Source organism: Alexandromys fortis, unplaced genomic scaffold (genome assembly GCF_014885135.2).
Source record: "Alexandromys fortis isolate MF-2015 unplaced genomic scaffold, M_Fortis_MF-2015_v1.1 scaffold_9, whole genome shotgun sequence".
Lineage (NCBI taxonomy): Eukaryota > Metazoa > Chordata > Mammalia > Rodentia > Cricetidae > Alexandromys > Alexandromys fortis.
The window spans coordinates 2,745,944-2,756,715 of NW_026067892.1; the positions used below are offsets into that span (position 1 = coordinate 2,745,944).

Here is a 10,772-nt window from a genome sequence, read left to right on the forward strand (position 1 = left end):
GACTGCCAACCCCCCACCTCCACTTGTTCCTTGTCTCTGTGGCTATTCCTAGTCTCATTTAAAAGGCTGTGTTGGGACTCTAGAGAAGGTTCAGCATTGAGGAGTGCCTGATGCTCTTGCAGTCACTTACTGTGGCTGTCACAACTCAGTTCTACCACATGCATCTCCGTGGCCAGGGCCTAGGGACCAGGCAGCTGGGCACATCCTCTCATCCTCCCTTGCTCTCTCAGTGGCATTGGCAACTTCCCCAACCTAATCCTGGGGTGGGGCTGGGGGAAGCAGATCTATAAGGCTCCTTCCTTGTCCTGTCCTCAGCATTTGTGGGTGTGAGCCGTTTCTGGAATTGCCCCCTGAGGATCTGCCCACACCTCTGGAGGGTCCATGGGGCTCACAGCCCCTGGCCTGAGCCCCGGTACCGAGAGAAAGGAGACTGTTGCCAAGGACTCCAGGGGAGTGGACTCAACTCTGGTCCAGACCCAAGGCACCCAGCCCTCCTGGAGACATTGTGTGAGCCGGGCTGGGCGTCCAGACACAGCCCCCGCCGCCCCACCCTAGCCAGGGTGGTGCTTGTGTGGGAAGGACTTTTAAGTCCAGCCGCCAGACCCCTGATCGGGAGAGACTAAGAGGGCTGGCCACCATGCATAGCTCCTGCAGCCTCTGGGCGACAGCCCTGTCCCCACTGCTGCTGCTGCTGACTGCTGCTGGCCCCACCTCAGCCCTCATGGAGGATGAGAAGCAAACCATGGTGGAGCTTCACAACTTCTACCGTGCCCAGGTGTCCCCCCCAGCCTCGGACATGCTGCAGATGGTGAGTGTGACTGAGGGCCCCGCCTCCTGGGATTGGAGGGGTGCTGGGTGCAACCCTTTCCCTCACCACACTCCTTGTGGGGATGCTCTCAGACCCCTTCCTCTGGCCAGCGGCAGAGTCCCTAATGCTGTATAATGCTGGTCCTCATATGCAGCTCCATTATCTAGATGGGGAAACTGAGGCTTCAACCCTGGCTCCCCACACCGATGGCCTCCTCGACTCTTCCCAAGATGTGGTGACCTGAGGGGAAGCTCTTTGTGAATGGCCTCACAATCCCCCAGGAGAGGAGCCTGGATGAACCTGGGAAGCGCTGGGGAGGGGAGAGTAGGCCTGAGAAGGGCCACAGGTGCTGTCTCCAGCACCCAGACTGTGGTTTAGGGCCCCTTCTGTCACCACGTGGGCCCTCAGCTTCTCGTCTGTGAAATGAGGTCTTAAGCACATTCACATACGTGGGCTGAATCTCACACATGTAATCCTGCATGCAGTGAAGTCTAAAGCACACATGGAGCACAAATACAAACTGTCTTCACGGCAGCAAGAAGGGCGCAGACAACAGGAGCCAGAGGCAGGGTGGCAGCAGCCAATCTGGCAGGAGGGATGCTATCAGATGACAGGGTTGGGACAGGATGTCTGCTCTGGTTTCAACTGATAAAGTGAGATCCCTTTCCGTTCTTGCAGAGGTCTGACTGGTCCAGCACCCCACCCCACCCCACCCCCAGACACTCTCTGGTGACCTGGAACCCCTGAGCCAAGAGCCAAGTCACCAGGGAAAATACAGCAGCAAAGCTGGGGTCCCCACGTTTAGATGATAGCCTCGGCTTGTCCTCTGTGACTTGGTGACTCTGAGGGAGCCTTTTCCTGCTGGACGGTTAGGTATGGCAGTCCCCGCCCTGCAGGTCACACAGAAGTGTGAGACGTGCTCACAGCACCATAGCCATCTCAACCCTGTTGTCCTTGGCAACCAGGGACCGCAGACAAATCTAAAGCCCGGATACTAGTTATCAGTTACCTGGACTCTGAGGTCCAGAGTCGTCATAGACACTGCACACCTCTGCTGCCAGTGTGCACCTTGCTCAGGGTGCCCCCCACCTGGCTAGCACCTTGTCATTTAGCTCCATCTCTTTCTCCACCCTCAGCCTGGCTACACAGCCTTCCCATGCCCCACAATACTGAGTTGCCTGTGCCAATGACCACAGCGGTTATGTTCTCCAAGTGACTTATGACTACGTGAAGTCGGGTTTCTTGGTTCTTACTGTTGCTCTAGCCTGGCCCAGTGCCCAGGACTACTGAATGACAGGGTGGTCGGACCTACTTCCAGGACAGAGGATCATGGTTCTTGCAATGCCACAGGCTGAGAAACCCACGATGGCTTCCCTTTCGGTCAGGAAGAACTGACAACTATCTATGAAGTACCCACAATCCCCAGCACGGTGACGGAAAGAGAGCAGGGTACTGTCAGCCCTAGAAGGGGCCTGTCTCTCCTGGAGCCCTGCAAATAACCCTAGAGTCCCTGACTGCAGCTTCCACCCCCCTGTTGCCAGAGTCCATGGGACTACCCAAACCTGTGATTTGAAACCAATGGCTAGAACAGGGACAGCCAGGTGTCCTTCAGGTAAAAGTGCTTGCCTGAGCAAGCCTGAGTCCCCTCCCTAGAGTGACAAAGAATGGACTCTGAAGGTCGTGCAGGCACTGTTGGGTGTGCGCTAGCCTCACGACATACACCTAATAATATGTACAAAAATTTTAAAAAATGACCGGAGAGAAAGGGGTCCCGTGAGGGCTCCAGGCGGCTGCCCCAGAAAGCACTGACTGGGTGGGAAGTGGGTACGGTCTCTCTGTCACCAGCTCTTGCTGCTTTCTTGGCTGTCGGGCTCTGGAAGCTGGAATGGTGCCCCCCAAGCATCCGTTTCCAGGAAAGGCCATGAACAGAATTTAATAGGATCCAGACCTTCCGCCTCAGTCCTTGGGGTCAGATGCCCCAATCCTTCACCTCCCACACCGGCTGCATCTTCTCCTAGCCGGGGACAGAACTTCGGAGCGGCTCTAAGCAAAAATGCTCTTTTCCCAGCGTCTCACCCGAGATGCCCACGGAGAGCATTGACCTGGGGTTAAGCAAGGCTCTGACGACTGGAAGTGAGGGACCTTCTGTGTGCCACACAGACACAATTTCATGGGGAGGGGGGACCCAATGAAGGGAGTTGAGCTCTTAGGAAGAGTGCCTGCTGGGAAGGGCCTAGGCAGTGGGGTGGGCCCTGAGTTAGATGCGTGGACCAGAACAAACCATCAGTCCTCCAGCATATCACTGGACACGTTCCGAGTGTCTCCACCCCCTCCCCAGTTACACGGAACACTCCAAGTAAGATCACACTCGGCCTCAGTCCCCCATCTCGCCCTGCAAGGGGTAAGAGAGGCCTGAGGTGGCTCTCTCCCGATCCCACTGAAACCCACGGGGATCAGATTTCTGAGAAAGGTCTGGAGTCACCTTGCTAAACGGTGGTGAGGCAAGCCCTGTCTCTGGCCTACTGAGGTCCCAGGACGCCCCAGCCTACTCTAACCACCCTCACCTCCCTCTCCTGCCTCCCTGGCTGCCCTGCAGAGGTGGGACGACGACCTAGCCGCCTTTGCCAAGGCCTATGCGCAGAAATGCGTGTGGGGGCACAACAAGGAGCGCGGGCGGCGCGGGGAGAACTTGTTCGCCATCACCGACGAGGGCATGGACGTGCCGCTGGCCGTGGGGAACTGGTTTGAGGAGCGCGAACACTACAATCTCAGCACCGCCACCTGCGATCCGGGCCAGATGTGCGGCCACTACACTCAGGTGACGGTCCAGGAGGGCGGGGGTGGGGCGGACGAAAAGCAAACGGCACGCGTGCTGAGCTCAGGTGTGGGTGGGGGAGAGGGCTGAGGCCTCCAGGTGCGGGGCAGGCCTCTATGTGTTGGATCAGCCACGTGATGGGGGCGTCTTGGTGTGGGGTACAGCCGCCAGCACGGTGGGCGGGGCGGACCGGGGCCTCCAGGTGTATGGGGTCACGTGTGTGGAGAGGGTCTGGACCTCGTGAAGGAGGGCTCCAAGTGATGTGATGTGCCACGTGCGTGCGTGAGTTTGGTCTCGACCTCGAGGTGCACGTTGGGCGGGGGTGGGGTGCGCTGAGGCCTCTTAGTGTCGGGTGGAGCCACCTGGTCCGGGGCGGGGCGGGCAGGATCTGCGGGTGCTGGGCCAGGAGGGGCGGTTCGTAGCTTTTTGGCTCCAGTGGGAGCAGCCTGGCTTTAGAATGGTACTCTCCTTAGAGCCTCCGAAAACGAGGTGCACTGCAGATAGGGCGCAGAGGCCACTCAGACTGCCCCCATCGTTTTCATCTCTTCCTAAAGGCTCATCTTTTGACAACCTAGGTCAACCTTTTCAGCCTGGTGTCACAGCGCCCGGCTCCTGAATGCAATGATTGTCCTGGATGACAGTGGACCCTGAGAGGTCCAAAGCATTCGCAGCAGCGGCACATGCCCGACGTACCCCTTTCCTGCCACTTGTTGCTCTTAGCTCTCGGTCTCCCTCCCTCCTTCTTTCCCTCTTTTTTTTTTTTTTTTTTTTTTTTTTTTTTTTTTTTTTTGATTTTTTTGAGACAGGGTTTCTCAGTGTTGCCTTGGCTGTCCTCGGAACTCACAGAGACCCGCCTGCCTCTGCCTCCTCCCGAGTGCTGGCATTCAAGGCATGCACCACCACCGCCCAGCACTTTTGGCGTTTTTCTCGTCTAACTTGCTGTTTCAAATCTGCCTAACTGATAAAGTAGATAGACGAACCCATTTGATTTTTGCTTTAGAAAAAAACTCTGTAAAAAGGTAGATGAGAGTAGTGGGTAAGGGAGTTGCCACCAAGCCTGACCGAGCTGGATCCCCTCTACCCCATTTACAAAAAAAAAAAAAAAGTTTTAAAAACATTTAGGATTAGAGCTGGGTGGTGGTGTACACCTTTAATCCCAGCAGTCAGGAAGCAGAGACAGGCAGATCTCTGAGTTTGAGGCTAGCCTGGTCTACAAGAGCTAGTGCCAGGAGGACAGGCTCCAAAGCTACAGAGAAACCCTGTCTCAAAAACAAAACACACACACACCAGCAAAACTACTTAGGATTAGAATTAAAGGAATTATTTTCTCTCCCCAATGCTTATTTTACAAATGATTACACCAGAAAAAGAATCCCACCCCCTTCCCTCCCTCCCCATTTTCAGTGCTCTTTGGAGCTGATATTTTTAGCCCTAATCTTAAGGAAATACTCAGAAGCACCCACCCAAGATGGGAAGTTGTGAGGTCCCAGCACCCTCCCTCCTGGGACCCTGCAATTCACCTCACCCGGCAGACACAGTGCCGCCAGACTGAGCAAGCTCTCTCTGGCTCTACCCGAAGCCAGGAGGAATCGTAGATAGCACAAGCAGGACCCCTCCCCACCTCCCACCCCCAGACAACGTGAGCCTGGAAATGGACGAGAGCCGGTGGCAGGACACACATTTTTGTTTTGTTGTTGAGACAGGTATCATTAGGTAACCAAGGTGGCCTGAACTCCCACGGAGATCTGCCTGCGTCTGTCTCCAGAGCTGGGATTAACGCTGTTTTTGTATATAAGAAGAAATTATTCTAGTAGCCAGCCCGTTCCCCCAAAGAGGCAGACAAAGTGAGTGAGAGGGGCCCTGGCGGAGGAGAGAGTTGGGATGAGGAAGGTTTCAGTTCAGAGTAGCCCTTCCTTGGTCTGCCCTTGTGGCTGTGACTCTCCACCATCTCTTCTTTGAGTGCACCCCTTGTTTAAAAGGACAGAGCTGGGTGTAGTGGTACACGCCTTGATTCCAGTACTCAGGGGGCAGAGGCAGGCAGATCTCTTGAGTTCTCTCTCAGTCAACCTGGTCTACAAAGCAAGTTCCTGGATAGCCAGGACTACACAGAGAAACCCTGCCCAAAAGAAATCCCCCCCCCAAAAAAAACAAAACAAACAAAAAACATCCTAAGAACCTCTAGAAAGAGGCCACAGGGAAAGTGGACAGGGTGTATCAGAGGCCTGGTGACTTTGTTTGACAGGAGAGGGTAGCCGCTATGACCTCCAACCTCTAGCTGACTCGGAAGGCCAAGGCTAAAGAGTGTCTTCAAGCCACCCACAGAAAGCTGGAGTTTTCTGTGGCAGGGACTGTCTGCCCAGAGCTAACCTGCTGGGTTTGCCCTCCTGTAGGTAGTCTGGAGCAAGACGGAGAGGATTGGCTGTGGTTCCCACTTCTGTGAGTCGCTCCACGGAGTGGAGGAAGCCAACATCCATTTGCTGGTGTGCAACTATGAGCCCCCGTAAGTGCCCGTGAGGCCGGCGGTTTGGGAGAGAACAGACCTGGATACAGCTCAAGGACGCTGTGGGCTGGCCCTATCCTTCCTGGCAGCTGTGATGTCCCTCCGATGGCAGATCTAATTTAGTCAGTCAGAGGATGCCAAGGAGCCTGTGGTCCCCAGCAAGCAACTTGTGGGAGTTAGCAGCCCCTTGGGCTCCTAACCTGTTGTGCCTCTGGGGACCAGGGGGATGGGTAAGAAGGAGCGAACCTTCCCCTGCAGCAATGCCTTCTCCTTCAGAGGAAACGTGAAGGGGCGCAAGCCCTACCAGGAAGGGACTCCTTGCTCCCAGTGCCCCGTTGGCTACAACTGCGAGAACTCTCTCTGTGGTGAGTGACAGGCCAGAGCTGAGAAGGGGTTGGGAGAATGCGACGCTGTCTGGGTGGCCTCGAGTCTCAGGACTCCCAACTTGAGAAGCAGGTTGATGGGGCTACAGATGCGACGGCGGGGACCCTCTGCGACTTTCTGCCCTTCCTGTACCGCCACCTTGGCACCCCAAGTGACAGATTCCATCCTTCGGTCCCTACAGAGGGTTGAGAACCAGAGGCCCTGGAGTGCCGTGCCAGGGGGCGTGGCTGAGCGGGAAGGTTTGGGCTGGTGGGCGGGGTCTGTGATCAAATAGGCGGTGCCTCCAATTCAGTCCCTAAGGGAAGCTTGGAGAAAATGGTGGGTGGAGGAGTCGTGTCAGTGAAGAGAATTTACATTACCAGAGGGGCACACCCGCTGCAGAGGAGTGTGGCTTGCACGTCCTGGTGGAACATTGCGCGGCCGGGTGGGGTCCTGTTTGCAACACTAATGCTTAGCCTTGCCACACAGAGCCCACAAGAAACCCGAAAGAGGAGCAGGATTCTCCTCCACGGGTGACTGAGGTCCCTTCCATCACCCGGGCAACTGAAGCCCCAAGCTCCAGGGAAACCGGTACTCCGTCCCTAGCAACCTCTGAGACTCTACGTTTCTCCTCGGTAACAAAGGTCTCGGACTCCCTGGCAACCGAGTCCTCACCTGCGGTAGAAACAAAAGCCCCATCTTCCTTAGCAACGGAAGGCCCTTCCTCCATGGCAACAGAGGCTCAATCTTTCCCGACCGAGGTCCCCTACGTTTCCACTACGCACACCCAGCCCTCAATGGATGAGGGGCCAGTTAATTTTCTCACATCAGCGCATATCCCTGTCCCCAAATCTACGGACAAAGAAGGCAGCAAGTCGAGCGCAACCTCCGTGAGCCCAGAGAAATCTCTGTACTCTAAGATGTCCCTGACACAGACAGGAGAGTCCCTACCCCTGGCCCAGGAGGAGGCTGAGGCAGAAGCTGAGTTGCCTGAAGCAGAGGCAGAGTTGCCTGAGGCAGAGGCTGAATTGCCTGAGGCAGAGGCCCGGTTGCCTGAAGTAGAGGCCCGGTTGCCTGGGGCAGAGGGCGAATTGCCTGAGGCAGAGGCCGAGCTGCCTGTTTCCAGTGAGGTGGTGGTCCCAGTTCTTCCAGCCCAGGAGCATGGTGGGCCGCAGGCCTCACTGGACCACTCGGCCCCCCCTGCCTCCACCTCCCTGCCCAACTTCCCCAGTGTCTCTGCCGAGGCTAATGCCACAGGTGGGCGCACCTTGGCCCTGCAGTCACCCTTGACAGGTAAGGCCCGCAGCCCCTCCTTCCCTTCCTGGCTTGGTGTCCTGTGCTGGTACCAGCAGCTGGGGCATGGCAAAGCATGCGTGATTTGGAAGATGCTTCCTCTGCCTGCTGCCTGCACCGTGTATGGAGTCAGGCTCTTTTCAAATCGAGCCACAGCCCCTTCTTTTCTGCAGATGCCGGCTTGGATTTGGAGAATTCTGGTCACGTTCAGGGCCCTTTCCTGGGACTGCTGCTGCCTCCTTTGCTGTTGAGTGGAATATTCTGAAGGGGACACTCAGAGGCAAGGCCTGGTGAGACTGGCCTCATGCCTGTTCTGAATTCTGTCTCCAAGTTAGAAGCCAGAGGTCCTTCCCTCTGCCGCCCTCCCTCCCCTCTACTGAGCAGTGCCAGCCCAATGTGGCCCGCCCCCCAGAAGTGCTTCTTCCACGGGGGGTGGGGGTGGGGTGCTGCCTTCAGCAGGGTTCTAGGGGCCACATGTGCCTAAGGGCAGAGAATCATAGCCTCCTCAGGAACTGTTTGGCCCCTTCTAGTCCCTTGGGCTCTTTCTTGAGCCTTTTGAGTCCAGGAGTGTCTGCAGAAGTCCCTACTCCTTCCCAGGGAGAAGAGGTAGCTGTGTCCTCTATCCTGTCCCCAGCCCTCAAACAAGGCCCTCTGGAAAGGAAAAGCTGTGGGGTCCAGCTCACCAGAAATTGCACACCAGGGCCCTTCCTGCCCCTTACAGCAGAGCCCCACAGAGGACATGATTCTGAGGATACCTGCCTGCCCCACAGGGTGGAAGAGGGGTGCTCTGCTCCCAATCTCTGAGTGCCCATATGGCTGGGACAGCAGACCATGAGGGGCAGGTGAAGAACAAGCCCCACCCAAGTGGGGTTCTGTGGGTGGGGAGACAGGGAGCCAGGGAACCCAGGTGGCCTTGACTCCTGAATAAAGCCTGTTTGAGAGCCGAGTCTCTGCTGTGTGAGATGGAGCGCTGTGGGCAGCTGCTTCTGCCCACCTAAGCAACTTTGGCCTTTTCTCTCCCCTCTCCCTCACTCTGAGCCCCCCTTTCCTTCCTGTACCTTCTGCTCCACTCAAGACACAAGTGGCCTGGCAGGGAAGAGAGAGCAGAGAGAAGGCAGCTCAGGGTGCCTGCTGGCTCCCCTAACCTCAGTCTCAGTAGGTGCTGGCTCCCCTAACCTCAGTCTCAGTGGGTGCTGGCTCCCCTAACCTCAATCTCAGTGGGTGCTGGCTCTCCTAACCTCAGTCTCAGTAGGACTTACTCAGGTGGCTTCAGGACATTTCCACAAGGGTGCTAATGCTCCGGGCCTGTCCTGGACATGGGTTTCAGGTACTTGGAGGAGCCCCGAGAGAGGGTCCCCGGGCCTAGAAACCTCTCTGGGGATCAGAATAGAGTGGGCCAGAAAACAAGTACTGACCCTGGTCCAGGCTGCCCCTCTCAATAGACATAGAAGGCACCATCTAGTTAAACTATACGACTTGGGGCCAGTGAGACGGCTCATGGGTAAAGGTGCTTGCTGTCAAGCCAATGACCTGAGTTCAATCCCCTGGACCCACATGGTAGAAAACAGACTCCTACAAGTCATCCTCCAACTTCCACACATTTTCCTACCCCAACATCTTTATTGGGGTAGTTTTATTTTTTGATTTTTTTGTTTTGTTTTTGAGACAGGGTCTTTATGTAGCCCTGGCTGTCCTGGAGCTCTGTATGTAGGCCAGGCTGGACTCAAACTGAGAGATTCACCTGCTTCTGCCTCCTGAGTGCTGGGATGAGAAGCATGCACCACCATATTTGGCTGAAAAAAAATCTTAACGCACACAACTCAATGTTTTGAAGATTTATTTAGTGTCTGTCAGGGTGGGGCAAGCACAGTGATATGTGTGGATTGCGTTGGGTGGGTTACTCAGTCTAGGGGTTTGTAACCCACCCTGCAATCAGTTACTCCAGGGTCACGGAGGGGCGCTACCTGGAAGGGAATGAGCTAAGACAGAAGAAGGAGGCCAAGCAGATTTGTCAAAGCCTCCGTTTATTAGGGACGGGTTACAGTTTATATATGGTAAGGAATGGGGGGCAGGGCAACTGGATTCTTGCCGCGTGTTCCAGGTCACATAGGCCAGGTTACATTCGGACGAGTAGGCCAGAAGTCACAAGTTGCCACACCTGGTTCCCTGGATAGCTGGAATGTGAGGCGGGTTCCGCTAACAGATTAACAGTTAATTGGGTGAGGGGCAGGTTTTCTCAATTGAACATAATTATGGGTGTGGGGTTCTCTGCAGACTCCCTAGGGTGATGGTTCCTGTAATTTTAGGGGGGAAATGGCTCCTGACAGATATGCATGGGGAGGTCAGAGGACAACCCACAGGAATAGTTCTGGGGATCAAACTCGAGGTGTCAGGCTTGGCAGCAGGTCCCTTTTACCCACTGAGCCAACTGGTCAATCCCAACCTGATGGGTTTAGTGTATTATAGGACTATGTAACTATAACTGATACACCAACATTCTCATTACCCAGGAAACACCTCACACCGGTCCCCACTCCCACACAACCCCCCTTAGCCCAAAGCAACTGCTCCTCTGTTTTCTATCTGTATGTACATTTCCTGTTCCTTCTCTTTTTGTTGGGAGGGGGAGAGGCTCATGCCAATGTGCTCAAGGTCAGAGGACCCCCTCTTCTGCAGCAAGAATGTGTGTACGGGTTTGTGTGTTACACTCACATGTGCATATGCACGGGTAAGTAGCCGAGATCAATCTTGGGTGTCACTCTAAGGAGCCACCACCTTATTTTTTGTGAGATGACTGGCATCTCTCAGGGATACTGGAGCTCAATTTGGATTGGATAGGATAGTTAGCCAATGCACTTTAGGGATCTGTCTCCACTCCCCATTCACCCTGTCCCCAGTGCTAGGGTTACAGACCTGCATCGCCGTACCCAGCTTTTGTGGGGGTGCTAGGGATCACACTTGGGCTCTCATGCTTGTGCAGCAGGTACCTTACG

General features: G+C 55.5%; 1 protein-coding gene across 3 annotated transcripts; it reads left to right on the forward strand.

Annotated features, from left to right (window-relative positions):
- Positions 1-519: 519 nt before the first annotated feature.
- On the forward strand, positions 520-8,725 carry Pi16 (peptidase inhibitor 16). 3 transcript variants are annotated; one of them, XM_050143986.1, is made up of 7 exons: positions 520-808; positions 3,405-3,626; positions 6,014-6,123; positions 6,382-6,488; positions 6,976-7,779; positions 7,953-8,069; positions 8,377-8,725. In XM_050143986.1, exons 1-6 carry the CDS (start codon positions 638-640, stop codon positions 8,042-8,044), a joined length of 1,506 nt encoding a protein of 501 aa, XP_049999943.1. In that variant the 5' UTR covers positions 520-637; the 3' UTR covers positions 8,045-8,069; positions 8,377-8,725. The 3 variants fall into 3 exon arrangements, with proteins under 3 accessions (XP_049999943.1, XP_049999937.1, XP_049999953.1); XM_050143980.1 differs by having other exon boundaries at positions 7,953-8,725; XM_050143996.1 differs by having other exon boundaries at positions 522-808; positions 6,400-6,488; positions 7,953-8,725.
- The last annotated feature ends 2,047 nt before the right edge of the window (positions 8,726-10,772 follow it).

Excerpts from the sequence above, each read along its gene's own strand:
- Pi16 (XM_050143980.1), top strand. The coding sequence starts at position 638 with ATGCATAGCTCCTGCAGCCTCTGGGCGACAGCCCTGTCCCCACTGCTG. Across the intron at positions 809-3,404 it reads CCTCGGACATGCTGCAGATG|AGGTGGGACGACGACCTAGC; the intron begins GTGAGTGTGACT and ends GCTGCCCTGCAG. Across the intron at positions 7,780-7,952 it reads CCTGCAGTCACCCTTGACAG|ATGCCGGCTTGGATTTGGAG; the intron begins GTAAGGCCCGCA and ends TCTTTTCTGCAG.